The 19,276-nt window shown below is 38.1% G+C and overlaps 1 protein-coding gene across 5 annotated transcripts in view; it reads right to left on the reverse strand.

The window, feature by feature from the left end:
• The window catches only part of clec16a (C-type lectin domain containing 16A), a 53,259-nt gene that overhangs the window by 32,666 nt on the left and 1,317 nt on the right, over window positions 1-19,276 (reverse strand). For all 5 annotated transcript variants that reach the window (XM_086288748.1, XM_086288747.1, XM_086288744.1 and 2 more), the window contains 7 exons: window positions 18,708-18,841; window positions 16,871-17,019; window positions 13,661-13,766; window positions 8,504-8,627; window positions 8,210-8,384; window positions 6,443-6,493; window positions 5,066-5,182 (listed from right to left, as the gene is read on the reverse strand). In XM_086288748.1, the coding sequence (XP_086144874.1) occupies window positions 5,066-5,182; window positions 6,443-6,493; window positions 8,210-8,384; window positions 8,504-8,627; window positions 13,661-13,766; window positions 16,871-17,019; window positions 18,708-18,841 (856 nt within the window). The remainder of the gene's footprint in view (window positions 1-5,065; window positions 5,183-6,442; window positions 6,494-8,209; window positions 8,385-8,503; window positions 8,628-13,660; window positions 13,767-16,870; window positions 17,020-18,707; window positions 18,842-19,276) is intronic.

Here is a 19,276-nt window from a genome sequence, read left to right on the forward strand (position 1 = left end):
AGTCCATTGGTGCAGCTTAAAAATTCTTGCACTTTAAATGCAATGCGATTGGGGTACAATGTTTTGATGGCTTGTAACAAAGTTTGAGTCATTTCTTTCAGATGCTTCAGGATATCAGAGTAGTCAGTAGTCATTACTTCGAGTCAGCAGTATGACTCTATGAATAACCGTATGAGCTGTTGAAAATGTTCCCAACTGCACTCCTCACCTGACCGAACATCTTTAGACTCATAAATTCTTGACTCCTATGCTCAAAGCTGCTGTTTGCTCTCTGGGTTCTAAGCTAGAGACCCAGCAATGATGACTGCTGATATGCATGTCAAGTATGTAGACTTCAAACTTCTGCAAAACAGAAATTTGACTGTGAACACTCACACGTGTGTTCACAACAGGACATCCATCTAAAACAGCAGATGCACAGAAAGCAGCCCAGAGGTGCACAAAGAGAAAGCCTTGCAGGTAGGGCTGTGCGATATGACCAAAATCTCATATCCCGATATAAGAATTCTATCGTCCCGATAACGATATAAATCACAAAAATGTAACATTTTCTGTAAATTCTGTGAATCTCGGGCAGCTCGACTTGCGGGAAGTGTTTCCAGCTGCGCATCATGTAGCTGGAGTCGAGTGTTTTTAACCGATGCATGAAACTATACATTTTTAGACAAAAGGTGTAACGGCCGCCGTTTTCTTTGTGAGTATTTATTACACGGCGTGCTGCAGGGAAAAGCCTGTTCTAACGTTTGAGTCTAAGGTTTATTTTTTAGCACCTGACAGCTCTTTAATTCTCATCCGTAAATAATCTGCTCTTTCACGTGATTCAGTTTATTTTGAAAAGTCTCAACAGGATCTTGAGCTTTACTATGAAAGGTTTATGTGGAACATAAACAAGCGGACACGCGATGCTGTTACCGTCATTGTTGGTAACCACAACGCATAAAAACAGGCGCTTGTCCGTTCGTAGTGTGGTTATATTAAATATAAGAGAAAGAGAGAAATTTAAGAAATTAATATAGCCACTACAGTGACCATCAAAACCATGAAAAAATATTGTCGTAAACAGTTTATTTTGCGACACCACGAAACAAACGATAGCGTAAAATGAAACGATAGATGTTTTTATATCGTCATCCGATATATATCGTTATATCCAACAGCCCCACTTGCAGGGCAATTAAAATCAGTTATGTAAACTAGATATCATGTATTTAAGTCTTTTTGGCAGGGCAAAAGATAGGCAGTGGTCCAAACAAGAGAAACAACAAAGGAAAGCTGTCAGGTGGTAACAGGAAATGCGATAAGCCCCCGAAAAAAAATTAACACATGAACACAAGTATTTGCAGAAATTGCGTATTTAATTCCATCTATATATAATTTTACTTGTGTCTATTTATTGTCACACTAATTACAAAGTCTTACAGTAAACATACACTGATGTTAATCAAAAAGCCACTTCCCACTTCATACATTTTTGGACTAGTTCCTCTCTCACACACACAAAAACACACATGCGCTTTGAGGCCCTTCTGTGTGGCCATACTCAAACTTTGAGAAACCCACTTTCCACATACAGCCCCCAAACCGACACCAAAATGCACATGCACACAATCCCACAGGAAACAACTCGTAAATGATAAAAAAAAATGCTGAGCAGTGCTGTTAGGGCTGTCACTTACAGTAAGTATAACATGTGTAATTGTGACAATCTTCCTGTTGCACGTTTTAATCACAAACTCCTTACTGCTGCACATGAATATGAAACTCCAGGACGTTTCAGAGACTGCAAGTAATCATAAAGCAGTCATTTCAAAACTTGATGATCCTCTAGTTCATTTTCTACATACAGCACTAATAGTCTAGTCTGACGGAGTTATGACTTCAGGTAAGATTACAGTTAAACAAACAGCTGACCAAACAGTTAAGAGTGGAAAACAACGTCTCATATTCATGTTGATGTAACGTCGACATGTGTTACCCGTGTTAACATTTCTGCACACCATGTCCTTATAGGTCAGAGCTGGTTTAGGGTTTTATAAACAGCTTAAATTTGTGGGTGATTACTGTATAAAGCCAATAATTAGCAAATTAATCTATTAACTAACTGATTGAAATTTAATGAGCAACTACTGTTATCAGCACTTTTTCTCTTTTAGAAATTATAAGAAAATGATGACGAGGTATCTTCTGAGATCCACGTTGATCCATGTATTTTCAGCTTTATGTTCTACCAGAGAAGCTTAGCAGGATTAAGTTGAAACAGCATCCTTCCTGATCTTTTATCAAACCTTGGTGCAATCCTTCACTGTTTGAAACAAGCCATTTGGCTCCTTTACTTTTTCCTTTAAGCCATCGGTCCTCTGATTGGCTCCCCTTGCAAATAAAAAAAGATTTCAGTATCAAGTAAGAGGGGCTCATGGGGACTACTTGTACATATGCTAACCGTGCACTTGCAAATGAGCAACCACTATTTCAACAACTCATTGCAAAAACAGGAACTACGGAACATCGTAAAAGGAACTGATATATTTCATTCATCCTCTGATTTAGCAATTAATTTACTAAGTATTTATCAGATTATTAAGGAATTACAATAATGATGGTAGTGGCTATAAAACTATACAAAACACACACTTTAATGGCTTCAGGGATGATGCGAAACAGGACTGAATTCCAAGATAATCCTTTCTCTCTGGTTTCATTTCGTGAAAAGATTCACCTGCTCTTACACCGAGAGGAAGAAAACTCTGTATCTCACACTGAAACTGGGTGGCCTGATTTCACTGAAGTTCTTGTGCTAACACAAACCACCAAACACAAACATGAGCACGTGACCACGTCAAAACATACATGCACTTACATACGAGCAGGTGTCTGAAACCATCCTCCTTATTCAAATGTGTGCCTAGGATAAACCCAGTATCAGTTTCTCTCCATCAACCTCTGGTGAAGGTATTGTGGATGAATCACAGCAAAAAGCTGCATATTTATATACATCATTTAAAACCCTCGCTTTGGCCCTTTCTCCTCCATCTTTTCTTTCTTTTTTATTAATTTCTTATGACACAAAGGTATTCTTGTAACAATTAAAGTCTTAAACATGTTGCCACTATTATTTTATTTCACGCTTTTTAATTTAAAATTCAGAAAACCTTAGTTATTAGGTTTTTTCCCCATGCTTTAAAAATACTCACATACACTGTGTGTTACTGGTAGGATTACATTGTAGTTACTGCTAAAAACACAGTGTGTATTTTGTCAGAGACAAACCACAAACCAGTATCAGTGTGTGTGTGTGTGTGTGTGTGTGTGTGTGTGTGTGTGTGTGTGTGTGTGCGTGTCACACCTGCTAGCTGACTATATTCTGGTAAACCACTCGCAGTCTAAACCAATGCTGAGAAATTACTGGAGGTCAGGGAGCATGCACGACATATCTACAAACACACACCCGCTTGAAAGTAGGGTGCCATTTGCAGGTCAAAAGATAAACCCAATTTTCCTGCACAGTAAACGAACTGCACGAACTTACGTTACGCAAAAAAAAAAAAAAAATACTGCCACATGCATGCAAATATCAAAAACATGTATCTAACTGGTGCACTTGCAAGTAAACACATCTACAAAAGTGTGAGAGAAAGAGAGAGAAAACACTTCTTCCAGGAAAGAGATCTGGGTTAGGTGAGCCAGCTCTGTCAGTGTTCCATCATGTGACCTAATTTCCTGCCACATCAAAGACGAACAGGAGGTGCCATTTGACCACCTGCGCAAAAACAGAGCCCATACCTCATATGTCTGCTGTTTTATCTACAATAAATCAATCTATAACACGGTACATGTGATTTAGCAGATACGAGTGCAACTTCTGAGTATCTACTTGGCATCTTTAGGAATAGTTAGTAGAACTTCCTCAATTAACCATGGTGATGTCACACAAATGTGTGGCATGCATAACACTTGTTCGCTGCACTAATGTGCTCATTAGCGTTTTTACATGCACCAGAACAAAATGCCAAATACACTGCTGCAGGGTAAATGCCAGTAAATCACACAACCTGCACCGGTATCCATCTTATCAATGCCAATCAGTCAGAAAAAGAATAATTAATGTGCAAACGCAAATTTGTGTTGCCTAGTGGAACGGAAAAAATAAATAAATTACCCCCGGTAAAAAAAGAAAACAGTAACTCATGGATAAACACAACAAATATGATTTGTTAATCTACTTGATTTTACTTAAGAGAAAAATATATAAACAGGGAAAGTGATCTTGAATGAATATCTGGCAGGTACGTATTTGGGTCTGGCTGCCTCCTGTTGTGGTACACCAAAGCTGTGAAGACATCACGCCTCTAGTTATATTCACTGAAAAGGTAGGCCGTTTCTTACAACAGCCAGAGAGCTCTTGCGCGCGCACGCACAGACACACACACTCAGCACAGAGAATAACCACAAGGGTTCTCAGAAACGCTCACTACCTCGGCACACCCACCTGGCTTTAAAAGCAGATGGTCAAAAAAAAAATGTAAGAAGCAGGGGCGGGGCGATGAAGGAAGAGAAACTGAATCAAGAGTAGAAAATGAGAGGTGAGGGGAACTGGATGGGGAACATTAGGTGATGAAAGGGGAAGATTAAAACGGTGGCAGAAAAGAAGAGGGAAATTACAAGAATATGCAGATGGAAATTAAAGGGCACGGAGCAGTAAAAGGAAACCGAATGCTGCTATCCAACGCCGTGGCAGGAAGACCGAGAGCACGACAGGAATCAGGAGTGTTCAAAAAATGGAAAGGGAAGAAAAAGAAAAGTCAAGTAATTTGCATATTGCTGCCTTGATGTGGGTGAATCATGGAGAAAACCATGACCCTTCGATCTCATAACCACCTACGCACACTTCTGGAACACAACTGTGTGTGTGTGTTGTGTATGTGTCCATGCGGTTGCTTCGTAGGTGTGAGTGTGCACATTTCTTGTTTGTATGCTGTACTCACTCACAGTTTTACCTGTTACAGTACAGTACAGTTTACAGTACATTAACATATACAGTCAAAGTGTGTGTGTGTGTGTGTGTTACCGTGCTCTTGTGCGTGCTGTGAATATCTGTCGGTGTGGTGAATACAGACAGATCTCCGTTGAAAATAACATCTGCAAGGGCATTGACCAGTGGCTGATAGTGGATGATTAGAAACACCTGAAAAACAAGAACATAAACACAAAATAAGTAAAATCAGTTTCTGGGCCACTAGAGCTGATTAGAAAATAAATTATACTGTTAAAAATTCATTTAGACATGATCATCTGCACCAACATGTAAGCATTGCAAATTACACAAATATAACTGGCTCCCTTTAGTTAACACGATTTACAGTCAATGGCCACTTTATTAAGTGTGTGTTAATGCAAATACCTGGCAGGAATTCATGTAAACATAAGCAAGGAATTCAAACCAAGCATCAAAATAGGGGAAAGGGGTGAGTTAAGCTACTCTGAACGTGGCTGTTGGCGCCAGACTGGCTGGTCTGACCATTTCCAAAACTGCTGATCTGCTGGGATTTTCCCACACAAACATCTTTAGAGTTTACAGAGAATAATCTCTAAAAACAAAAATATCCAGTGAGCAGCAGTTCTCTGGGAGAAACTGCTTTGTTGATGATGTCAGAGGTCATAGGAGCGTGGCCAGACTGCTTCGATAACTTCGATAACAGTAACTCAAATAACCACTTGTTGAAAACTCAGAAAACTGAGCCTACAATTTGGAGCATAGGTTCAACAAAACTGGACAACATAATATTGGAAAAATATCATCTGGTCTGATGAGTTTCTCCATGAATCCATCCTGCCTTGTATCAGCAATTCAGGCTCCTGGTAGTTCTGGTGCGGGAGAAATTTTCGTGCACACTCCCAGAGTATTGTTGCTGATACTTTATGACTATAGTGCACCCATCTTCTGATGGCTGTGTCCAGAAGGACAACGCACCATGTCAAAAAGCTCATATAATCTTAAGCAGGTTTGTTGACCATAACTATGAGTTCAATGCACTCAAAAGGCCTCCACAGTCACAAGATCTCAATCCAGCAGAGCAACTTTGGAATGTGGTGGAACGGGAGATTCATATCATAGATGTGTAGCACCTGTAATGCTGTCATGTCAATATGGATCAAAATCTCAGGAATATTTCCAGGACTTTTGTTGAATGTATTCCATGCAGAACTAAGACAGTCCAGGAGGTAAAAGTTGGTTAAAGCAAGTAATAATAAGGTGTAAGTAATAACTAATGCAGCATAAAGTAAAGTTTTATTTCCATTATTCACATAATAAAGCTAGTAGAAAAGGCTTTACAAAGAGCAGCTTGACTGTATGACAATACACCACTGGATTAAGCAGCCACAGCAAGATTACACTCACAAGAGTGTCAGCAGGCAGGCAGGTGTGTGTGTGTGTGTAACTTACTTGAGACAACAGATAAAGGGACACTTGAGGGTTGATCTTCCGCTCTTCAGACTAAAGAGAGAGAAAGAAACAAGAAGATTTAAGGTGATATATAATAACAACAAGAACATAATGTGTGTGATAATCATTTAGTAGTACGAATATAACAGTCATGACCCATATTGCAAACATTTATCATGTCAAAAGAAAATTTGATTTAAACAGTGTTTTAACTGTCTAATGTTCAACTATCTGCATTTATAACTCATAATAATTACGCTTTCACCTGGAATATAATCTTTTCAGCTCACCTTTGTTTTTTTATAGATATGTTAGGGCTGTGTGATATGACACAACACACTGGATGATGAAACATTGTGCTGTTGCAAAACATGTTGCAATATTTTTTCATTGCTTTATATGACAATTTGCAATAGTCACCACGGTGTAAAATAGTATGCAGAGTTTATGAATGAGAAGCAAAAATTAGCTGTCAGGTGCTCGAACTAAACTTTACATTTAAATGTTAGAATAGGCTTTCTCTGTGGCACACCATATAATAAAGATCAAGATAACTAGTCATTACAACTTGCATTCATAAATATATATGGTTTCATGCATTGGTCAAAACACTCGACCCCAGGTATACGATGCCCAGCTGAAAACACTTCACACAAGCCGAGTTGCCTCATTTATATTAGGAGTGTCTGCAATGCAGCATACTATGCAAAAGATATGTGGAAGAACAGAACAACACGTCTCTGAATGAACTTAACAGTGTGCTAGGACACTCTGCATTTGAGTCAAGTTTCCCGACAACCATACAGGAGCAGTAATGATAGCCAGAGTGAAGAGTGAAGTTGTGTGTGTGGTCATCTAGTGTGTAAATCTGGAAGGGGTGGGGAACTCCAGGGCTCAAGGGCCGATGTCCTGCAGGTTTTAGGTATCACCTTGGGTCAACACACTTGAATCAGATGATTAGTTGTTTACCAGGACTTTGCAAAACTTCAAGACATGTTGAGGAGGTAATCTATCCATTTAAATTAGCTGTGTTGGATCAAGGACACATCTAAAACCTGCAGGACACCGGCCCTTGAGGCCTGGAGTTCCCCACCCCTGCACTACAGGATAATGCCACATAAGGCCCATATTTATTTCATTTTTGATTATTTACTTTAAATGTAAAAAAAGAAATAGTACTTTTCATACGGTGATTACATAACTATTCACTGAATTTATAGAAAATGCATTATAATGATATATAGTGTTATTGGGATAGAGGGAGAGAGTATTAAAAGGCTTACTGACCAATCGAAGCACTTTACACCACACATATGGGATACTTTCTATGTTCTATGTAATTTAAGATTTTACCAAATCATATGCAGGCACAGAAGACCATGCAAACTCCACATGGAAAGGCCCCTGAATGGTTTGAACTCAAAACCTAGTGGTAACCTCTATGTCACCCACACAGCACCGCCTGCACAAACTGGCAAATACCTAACCTAACCGTAACTTCTAACTCATAGCTTTTCTGAGGTGATCAAGCAAAACCACTGGTTAGTCATTAATCAAGCTAAGAAAAAAAAACTACTACTGCAAACTGAACATTTTTCAACTTTTTAATTTTTCAACTTGATAATTAGCTTAGGAACAGAACCGTACTACACTGCATGTGTGAAATGAAAGGAGGAAACCACTTTAACACAACACACACTTCAACTTTGAACCTGTGAACATCAGTCTAACCAGATGTATTCAGAAATGCACTCCAGAGTAACGTACCGTCTCAGGACTGACCAAAGAGTAAACATAGAGTGGCAGAAAGAGACGGTTGAGGAGGTGGTCGGTTAAAACGTCATTAAGGAATTCACAGTTGATGATGAGGATATCGTTTAGGTAGTGGAGGTGGTCAAGGTGCTCTGCTACCAGGTCACTTAGCTTCCCCCTGTTTTTATGTCTAAGACAGACAGAAAATAAATAAATATATATAACATAGAATAATAAGCATGAGCCAGATCAAGGCTTCAAACAAGGACACTGCTGACATCTAGAGGCTACAGTGAGAAAAACACTTACTCTTCATCCGTCTGTACACACTTGTCCAGTTCGATGACGTGGCTGCCGATAAACCAGACCAAGTTACTGAAATATGGGACCGCGGTCTTATCTCGAATGTAGTGCAGCATGTGCTGGTTGTCCACTAGAGAGAGTAGAGGCATGGAGAGTTATTATCAAGGTCAGTTCCACAAATACAAAGACTCATTCATGTGTACACAAAACATGTGATCCTCGAGGAATACCAGAATATAACCAGATAATTATACACATTTAAAAGCATATTAAAATTAAAAAAAATTAATTATTTAAAAAAAAAATACCCAAAGGGTCAAAATAAGGACACAAATTGTCAATCCACTATCAATAAGGCCAGATGAATTTCCCTTTTATATGTTAATTAGTCAAGAATAAAATGCTTTGCCAATCAGTTTTTGCTCTGTTTAACCCAAGCTTGTGGCCTGAGCTTTCCAGATGCACCCTCTTGAGAGGTGGTCAGTTTAGGTAAGAGCAGTTTTCACACATTAGGTGTGTTTACATATGTTGGGATTACCACTGTATTGGTGGAATGAGTGTTCATCAAATGGGTGCACAGTCTGATTTCCTGCTTTAAGTTATGCTATTCAACTGAGGCCTGCAAATTTAAAGAAGGATTAAAAAAAAGCTTTGAAGGATGGGCCTGACCTCTTCGGCTTGCTCCTAACGTCTGCTTAGAGAAAGGCAGCTCCAGGATTATTAGCCACAATTAGAATTTGACCGATATTTTTAAGGCTAATATTGACACTGATATTTGCTGATATTTTATTTCTTCCAGGCAAACAAAACAGAAAAAGTTTCCTAAACATCTGTTATTAGTAAAGAATCATTTAAGTTGTTAACATTCTACTTGGATCATTTGTTCACGTGTTTTGTCAAGAGGCAGGTGCAGAGTGCCCTCTGGTGGCCAAACTATGCAACATCAATGCTGAAAGCATGCCTGAAAAGTATTTCTCCTCTGTCATTACTACTTAAACATTACATTTATTGGTCATTAAAAATGCTGATACTTCTGGATCATCAAATAACTTTTATTGATAAATCGGTCAGTCTTTAACCACTGCACTGCCTGCAGTCAGATTAGATTGAGGCTTAGCCATGTCTTGGGGAAGAATACTAGAAAATAAGAAACTATCTGTCCTATTGCTGTAATAATTTTTATTTCTATTATATTGCGAGCCTTTCAGTGTTAGAGCGCAGATTTTATTTGGGGCAAATATACACAGAACAAAGTGAATTTGTTCACAGTTAACTGGAAGGTGAAAATGTTTTTTTAAAACCTGACAATGCAATCAAAGTTCTGCAGGTCTGCTTATTTAGAGAAAAAAACTTGTTTAAAAAAAATCTGGTCAAGTCAATATGGTTTCTGGTGCTTATGGGTCTAACTGCAGAACTTTAACAAGCACAGTTACACTGAACTCCTCCAATAATAGACTTTTTTTTGTTTTTTGTTTTTGTTAATTTAATTTGAACTTTAACATACAAGGGTTTTTCAGGGGAAAACAGACAATCAAAAGAAACACAGAAGTAAATGTTCTTTAAGTGTTGACTTAGGTGAATGACAAAAGCAACATCCTGTAGTAAACACCACCAGTCGAATTATAGTAACACTTTTTCATGGAAAATCAAAATGCAAATAAAACCACATGGTTATTATACTTCCAATCCAGACAGGTCAAATTGAGACAAGTAATGCATGAGCAGCCAAATTAAATTCATGAATTACACAATGGATAGGGAGACACTGACTAAATAACCACAGTGATCAAAACTGTTGAGCCCATCACCAAAATAAAAACCAACATGTGGGGCTTAGCTGAAAATTAGGTCGTTGGAACAACAAACCCAAGAAACAAAATGAGACTGTTTTTTACTGCATGAATGAAGTGGATGATACAGAATGATTGAAAAGAATTATGCTAATACTCCATACATTTAGAACAAATACACCATTAGGAGCAAGCAGGGCAGGGTAACAATTCACATTAAAGCTCCCCCCAAAACCCCCAGACTAAGTTAACACTATAGAGCAGAGGTGTCTTGACATCATTCAACACATGAAGAAGAGTAACTGTAAAGAAACTGAACAGGATACCAAGCCCTGAGAAAAAGACTGAATGAATGGAACCAACTTACATGAAACTGGAGTTAGGCAGATGGGACGCGCAGAAAGAGGAGGAAGAGGGAGGGGAGAGACAAAAGAGGAAGAGTGGTTGTTGATAAAGGAGAGGGGGGGGGGGGAAACAGACACAGGTTCAATGTGAGTAAAGGGGCGGCTGTGGAGGGGTGGAGGCTGGGAACGACCTCACAAACATTTATTAAAAAATAGCAAGGGCACACCTGGAAAAGGAGTTGCATATGTAATGTACATATTTAAAACTTGTTTTGGGATTTTACGGAGGATTATGTGAACAGCAGACACTGAAACAAGCAGCCCCCACCCCCAAAAAGAACAGTTACATTACTTGAAAAATCAGCGCAATAAGAAAACTTGATTCTACGCAATGACTAAATGCTTTGGGTTCTGAATTAAATCCTTTTTCAGGTGGCCATCTGTTGCAAGGCATGTCCTAAGGAATCATTAAGGAGCATCAATACGAAGTAACCTTCACTGCAATATTTTTAGTGTTGTGATACTCTAAAAATCCAACTAATTACAACTATTAAATCAGCAAAGGGTTTTCCACAATTAAATTATTATTATGCACAAGTGTAGTAGGCAGTCTAAAATTCAGATGTTGTGGGTGGTCCCATGACAATCTCACAGACTTGAAGTCAGAGTTGCTACATTAAAATGATGCTTTTAAAGATTCCTTATTAAAGCATAGCCCGTGGTCAGTTTAGCAATGACACATCCCCTTTAATACTACATTGATTTATAAATGACTTTTGTTCTTATATTGTTCAAAAAAGTTGTACCTTTGGGAGTTAGAATCAGGATGTTATGGACGGCGGAAGAAAGCCATGTTGTACAGAACAAAGTGGTACATGCGGGACGAGACGGACAGATACGGACACAAAGCAACAGCTTGTGAGACTTTAAAGCCTTTACACTGAGCAGCTGTTTCATTTAAGGTGACAATAAGCATGACATGTACAGAGAAGCCAAAACCATACAAGGCAATACCAGCTTCCCCTGCAATGAAATGCAGACAGCTTGGACGCACAAGGATCGCACATTGACGGCAGGAAGGAGAAACACTGCTGCTGAAAAAGCTGCTGAAAAGGTGTCGATGTTCAGACTGCTACTGCTTTCTGTAGTCTTTCTGAAAGACCTGCAGGCCCCCGCATGACAGAGCTACAGGTGAAGGGATTTCAACACCTAACTGTGCATGGTGCTGGACTGTGTGAAGAGTCTCTTTACAGTATGGTGATTGTAACGTTTATTCTACCACGACTTATTGTGAACTTTAACCCTGTGTGTTGAAACCTCAGGTAATTTTATTAGAACCAAAAAAACAAAAACAAAAAAACTACAACAAGTCTGCTATTTTGTCTAATTTAAATTTTTACATCAAAATGTTTCTTGTTTACTTTTAATGAAATCTTAAGTGTAAAAGCATTCAATTAGCTTTCCAGGGACTATAAAGAATAACACGAGAATCTTAAAAACGTTAAGAATAAATAGTTTTAGTTTGCAAGTGTGGATAAAAAGTTCTAATATTCATATTATCATATCCAGTTAGAATTCTATAAAAAGTAAATGCATGTCATGGTTATAAATAACAACATCGCTTGGACAAAATCTTGTAATGAATAATTCTCCTAAAAAGGCTAATGCGTATAACCAGGAAGATATCCAGCAAAACGTAAATAAAAACAGAATGCAGTGATTTGCAAATCTTATAAATCCAATCTTATTTTATTCACAGTAGAAGACAGATTCAACCCGAACACTAAAACCAAAAAGTTTAACTCTCATGAAAAGCACTGAATAATGTTTAATTTGATGGCAGGAACTGATATCAAAAACGTTTGAAGAGGGGGGAGGTAAGAAGCTGGTAGAGTAATTGGTGCTACAAAGAAACAGTTGGAAGAACATTTTGCAACTAATTAGGTTAATCAGCAACAGTTTAGAATTAAAAATGTGCAGATGCAATAATGTGCACAAGAAAAAAGCAAAACAAAATAAAAAAAACCCTTGTTAATAAATTTTTGAACAATTTCAATGTTCCTCAATGGAACATTAGTCTTTAAATATTTCACCATCTACAGCAGTGGTCCTCAACCCCCAGGCCTCGGACCGGTACCGGTCCGTGAGTCGTTTGGTACCGGGCCGCGAGAGTTGAGGCTTAGGTGAGAAATTTATGGTTTTCAGGGTTTTTATCGGTTTTCAGCGTTGTTTTGTTATCGTTTTTATCGTTAACTCGGTTTTCCTGGGTCTTTTCACGTGTGTTATGAATAAATCTTATTTTTTTCAGTACCGGTACTAGTTTTATTTTGTTGTATTTATCCGCGACACCTTAAAGACCGGTCTGTGAAAATATTGTCGGGCATAAACCGGTCCGTGGCGCAAAAAAGGTTGGGGACCGCTGATCTACAGCACTTAATATCAGAAGATTCAGAAAATCTGGAGAAATCTTTGTGTGTGAGCGCCAAGGCCAAAACTCTGAATTCGATGCCCGTGATCTCCGGGCTCTCAGTCGGTGCTCTATTAAAAACAGGCATAATTCTGGCCTCAGGAATGCTTCCAAAAGTCACTGTGTGTGAGCACAGTTCACAGTGCCATCCAAAAACGTGGGTTAAAGTTCTATCACGCAAAGAAGAATCCAAATTTGAACAGATATGATACAGATGCCCCACATTTTGAAACATGTTGCTGCCATTAGCGTTAGAATATAATTATTGGTTTATGAGATCTGCAAATCAATGCTTTCAGTGTTACCAAAATTTTAGTCATTGTCCCCAATTATTTGCAACTGGGGTTGCATGTTGACCCTAAATAAGCAACAAAACATTAAAAGAAAGAAAATTTGCCAGACTGCTTTTTAGTGTGTATTTGTTACAGTGTTACCTGTCAGTCATGCTCATGCACCAGAAGCAGCAGCAAGAAGAGGGAAGAACAGAGAAAGGCGGTCCCAGCATCCCGTGAGAGTGTGTGGATGTAAGCAGCGTGTGCACGTGCGTATTCACGGCACTCACCTTTGTAGACGTTGAGTGTGATGGTTCGGACTGCGATGCGGACCATGCTTTCAGGGTGGTTGAAAAACTTAATGGCCTCGGTGTACAGGGCAAAGTCATTAGTGTGCTGTGTGTGGGAGACAGAGAGTGGGCGCTGGTGAGCAAGACAAGGCACTGCACCATTTTGTTCAGGATGCAAATGACCACAGAGAGAGATAGAAGGCTGCTAAAGGAGACAAGAGTGCTGAATTTTGAAGGTTAAAACTTAACAGGAGCAGTAATCTTAAAACATTACTGTTGTTTTAATGAGAAAATACTTAAAAAAAATACAAAACACTGTTTTGTGAGATTCAGAGGGGTCCACTACAAAGCTAGATTAGTAAGTTAGTGAGCTATGTTGATTCTAAAATCAAGAGCTTTCTGTATCATGCAAGTGGCTCTCTTTCCCACTGGCTAAATCACTGTAGAGTTTCGTTTTAAACTGGCTGGAAGAACCACTCTTTTTTATAGATTGTCTGCTGCAGTTTCATATATGCAAACTGTTAAGCTGAAAATCACTAAAACCAATTTGCATAAATTTGGTGGTTCGGAAAATATTTTTTAAATCTTAGTATCCTTGATTCTAATCTGCTGCTTAGTAACAGCTGGAATTGGAGCTACTAGAACACAGTACACACATTCAAATTCTAATGGATTTGACTTTTACGCGCTGACAATCTAAAGCGATTTCTATGTCTCCTTTATTAAGCAGTCTGACAGTAACGTTTAAACTGGATACTATTATAGCTTAAAGTTTCAAAGCTCTAATGTGCAGCTGTCAACTTACAAATAAACAGCACAGCAGAGAGTGCACTCAGTGATACAATTAAAATTAAACTGTTATTTTATTGCTATGTGTGCTCTTCAGATTAATGATTTTCTTCAGCATTAATTTCTTGGCCTTTTGCAACACCGTTGAAAGGTTTTTATTTTTCTTTACTTTGACGATGTCTGATTGGAAGAGGTGCCACTCGCGTGTGAAGAAAGGGTCACATGACCTGTGGAATGCTCCTTTTTATATGAGCGTGCACAGAGCCTTGACTAGAGAACCCAACTTAACAGAGACCTTATAACCACCGTTGTGATACCAATCAAGCCAGCTAAGCTAAAGAAAGCCCAGCTGTGTCAAACGTCCCTCGTAGTATATCCCCCTGGACCACCTCACGTACTGCTAGACTCATAATAACTCATAATAATCTTGTGCAGTGTTGTTTGTTTTGCCATTAACTTTTCAAGTTTTCATCTTTTAACTATAAAATTCTAGTATTGGCATACCAGTTCCAACAAGAAATTTGAACAAACCAATGTACTTAATTCTGAGCATAATGAGCTTAACAGCAGGGACTTCTTCTTCTAACCATAATAAGATTTTAGAAGCTCAACACGTCTCAACATACCAGCACGCTCCATTTAGCAATTCTGCACAACAACCTGATAACTCTGGATACTACTGTTATCTCTCTCTGTGCCAGTGCCCGATTGTCCACCCGACCATTCCTCAGTTGCTGTGACCTCCAGGCAGTCATAGCTGCGAGTCAAGCATTTAAACAGTCACCCAGAATCACAGCAAATGAGGAGTTCTGAGCCTGACACCAAACCCAAACCGACTTTTTGCAATAGTTTTAAAAATGTGACTTGTGTAGTTCTGAGAAGGAGGAAAGCTGAGCAGTTATCAAACGGCACCATCTGCAGGAGAATAAACTATAGCTAAGACTCCAAAATATGAATAATAATGATAATCAAACTAATAGATTAATTTAAAATATTTATATAACATATAATAATATAAACTGCTTAAAAAAGGTTTTAATTATTTTTAGAATAAAAAAATATATTTGACTTTAGACCAACAATGTGTCAAGTTGGTTATTAACACTAGATATTTGTTAACACACAAATTAAAACAAAAATGTAATAGTTAACTTAAAAAGACATAAATGTTCTCAGATCTACACAACAGGTCTGGTTTTGGCTTCAGGGATAACGCTACCATCAACAGTACACCAATAACTTTCCCCAGCACAAAGAGGCCAAGGGAAAGACGATAGATATCACTGAAACATCAGAGGTTAGCAACATCACAAATGAATAGTGTGGTCAGAGTTCTTGGCAACAATCTAAAACCTCATTTGCAAACAAATGACACACAAACACACAATATGTATCATATAGAAAAATAGATTTAGAAACAAGCCCAAGAAATAATGTGTCCGTGCCACGTTCTAAAAATTCAGTTATTTGCTGTGTGCAGTATCTCTTAAATCAATGCTTCTACACAGGAAGCCAGTATTTTGACAGAGAAAATGTGCTGCTGATTTGCAGAAGCTCTGTTTCTATGTTCTGCTGCTAATCTGCCTGTTGGGATAAGCACACTGATAAGCTTTACTGGCAGAAAATGCATGTGACAAATACGGTTCCAGACTGAAACTTACTTTAAGTGTTTTTATTTGTTTAATTGAAGGCATTTCATTTCTAAGGATTGTGAATTTATAACAAAATCAACACAGCCACAAGTTCAAGTGTTGTGCAGTAATTGTGATTATATACACACACAAAATAACCACTCAGATGCCTTATTTTTTCCTGTGCAGTCTACAGCTTCCTCATTAAACCACAAAAACAACACTGCACATGTGGAAACAGCCTGCTCGGCCTGCTGGTGCAGCTGCATGCTACTCTCTGCCCCTCACTGAACAGAGTTCACACAATGAAAAGTATGCCTACAGCAGGGCAACAGGAAGTCAGTACTACAATTCCTTTTGAGTTGATTTGTCAGTGGGTTGCTAAGAGAGTTTGAAAAGTGGCAAAATGTAATGACAAAGTTAACAATAAGGAGGTGAACTGAAGTTTGCACAACTGTCCCCCAAGCACTATTTGTATATAATTGCATATTAAAATAAGTGCATGTGTGTAGTAAATTAGATAAAGTATTATATGTATTCCTTAAAATTACTTACTGAGGGGTAAAAAAAATTCCAGTTTTATCATTTGCAGTTTCAGACAGTTGGCTGATATTACAAATTTGCTTCATTGCACACTGCTTCCATCCTTAGTGTCTTATGTTTCACCACTTCCTTCCCTCCCTCGTATCTCTCATAAAGATATGCAGACACTGAGCAGAAGGTTCTTCATGTTTTGTTAGCCTGTCTTTTTCCTCTCTCACACCATCCCTTCTCCCCCCCGTAGCCTTACCTCATTATAGAAGAAGTGCACGGTGTGGTTGTTAAGTTTGAGTGACAGGGTCTTAAGGAAGGAGATATAATAAGCCATGATCTCCTCATCCGAGAAGTCAAACTTGTGGACAATAATGGAGTTGACGTGGTTGTTTGATAAGAGATAATCTGTAATGAGAAAGGAGGCGACACGTTTAGGGTACAGAGAAGAGATGGCTTTTATTAAGCCTCCAGATTGTCATGCAATTTATCTAATAGCTCAGCATTTACAGAAAATGACACAGTGTTAAAAGCTGAAGGTGGACTGATTCATTTCACTACCTTAGGTTTTCTTTCACTGTTATTGGAGCAAAGGTGAGGTAAAGCTCTTGTGGTGACTGCAACACCTTGCTGAAATACCAACTTTAGTTTATGTTTATAACAACCCATTGTGAAATGGACAGTATATAATCTACTAAGATTTTGGTTCCCCAGTAACAGATTTAAAACTGTCCGTGAAGTTGGATTTAAGAAATAAGTGCTGAAAGTTAAAGTTTTTAGAACTTGTTTAGTGCCATCTTGTGCCAGTTACAGACTTACATTAGCTTATGTTACCTAACCACCGTTAGAACCGATAACTCAGTGGAATATAAGGAGACTAAAACTTAAAAATCAGTCTAAGGGGATCACTGTTGTACTGCCCCTCACTGCCATGTATTAGCTGTAATATTCGGGTTTGCAAAGCACTTGAAACCAGCGTGAAGGACAGTCTGTTTCAATCACCAGCTCGACAAGCTCTTATACAGAATGCACTGAGCCGCGTGATCAACTCGCAAATCAGATGTTCGCCAAGTGCAATCAGCACTATTTTATGAAATAAAATAATATAGTTTTTTTTGTCCATTGCATACATCAACCTATTTTTCCTGCGTTAGTAAGAAACTTTGTTATGTTTGACCATGTGGTAACCTGTTATGTTGTAAACTGTTTAGGTGTGCTTGGGAAAAGAGAGACTATTTTATTGTATAAAACAGGCCTCATTGACTTGGGTTTTTGACTCCAGCTTGCTGGTCCAGTAAACCACCTGTCACCTGAGAAAAACAGATTCTCCTTCACACATAGCTCATTTACAAAGTGCTTTATAAACCTGAATATTGCAGCTAACAGGTGGATTATCCCATTTCAGTGCAGTTAGCCAAACAATGAAGAACCACTTACTGCTTAACAGACAGAGAGTTAAAGTACAAAGTAGAGACTTGGTTTGTTAACAACTGAACATAAACTGTAGTACTAGAAAACATAAGGTAAAAAAAATGGAAACACGATTAAAGTTTATACGGTTGAAAAGAGAATAAAGGGTTCAAGAAGCTAGCTGTGATTATGTTAATTTCAAGTATTTAATTAATGGTATAAAAATCTGTTAAATTGTTAGCAGAAAACAACGGATAAACAACTAAGTGAAAAACAACAGCTTGCTAAAAATGTGAATACAAAGTTGTATATTATTAGAAATGGTTAGCGGTTTAATTATTAGCTGTACACATTTAAAGTACATATAGTTACATTAATGTATGGATAAACTGTGGATTTGTTAGCTAACAACACAAACTAAATAGCTAGAAACATAGTCACATGAAAGAAAGTTTTCACAGACTTTATACCGTCAGTGCTTTTTACTGCTTTTACAGTTTTTACAAGGTAAGCAGCAGGCAGTTGCAAAAAACAGGAAAAGAGTAAAAGAGAAAAGTGGAAATGACCCCCTTAGACTTCTTTATTTTTCCCTGAGTTAACAGTTCTATTAATAGTTACCTAACATAAACTAATGTCAGTCTATTAGCAGCATTAGTCAGAGAGTGAAATGATGTAATACTACTTACATAGGGAAGTCTCATGGCTAATGTTTTCAAAAAGTATATTGAGGGTCTGGAGGAGCTGGACACACACGTAACGTCCAGACTTCTGACGGAGGATGTTCAAGAAGAAGGCAAACATGTTCTTCTCCAGGAAGAAACTGGTCACAGACATAAGACACAAGCAGGAAAAAAAATTTTTTTAATTCAAGTTGACTGAATAACATACAACCATCATAAAATGGACAATGTCTTTAAAAAAAAAAGAGAGAGAGACATTACCCTGCTTACTAATATTATGGTTAGGTGTTTATTTATCATTTTCATACAGTATTCTTAATTTACAGCACTGTGCACTTGAACAACCTCTGAGTGTTGGCTAAAGACTTTTGCACAGTACTGTAATTCTTATTCTTATCGCAGTTGTTCTACTCACTACACCCAAATGCATCTCAGCTGACTCTCACTTTACTTTCCAGAATATTTCAACACTGTTAGACCATCATAATTTATGTGCAGCGATATACTGACTTTCTGCACTTACAGACCGCAAACTTCACCTTTAAAAAAAATGATCTCAGACTAATTCTTTGTTT

Source organism: Aulonocara sp. 'chitande type north' Nkhata Bay, linkage group LG4, assembly GCF_057382095.1.
Source record: "Aulonocara sp. 'chitande type north' Nkhata Bay isolate Kocher_YH1m ecotype deep benthic linkage group LG4, A_spYH_male_GT1.1, whole genome shotgun sequence".
Lineage (NCBI taxonomy): Eukaryota > Metazoa > Chordata > Actinopteri > Cichliformes > Cichlidae > Aulonocara > Aulonocara sp. 'chitande type north' Nkhata Bay.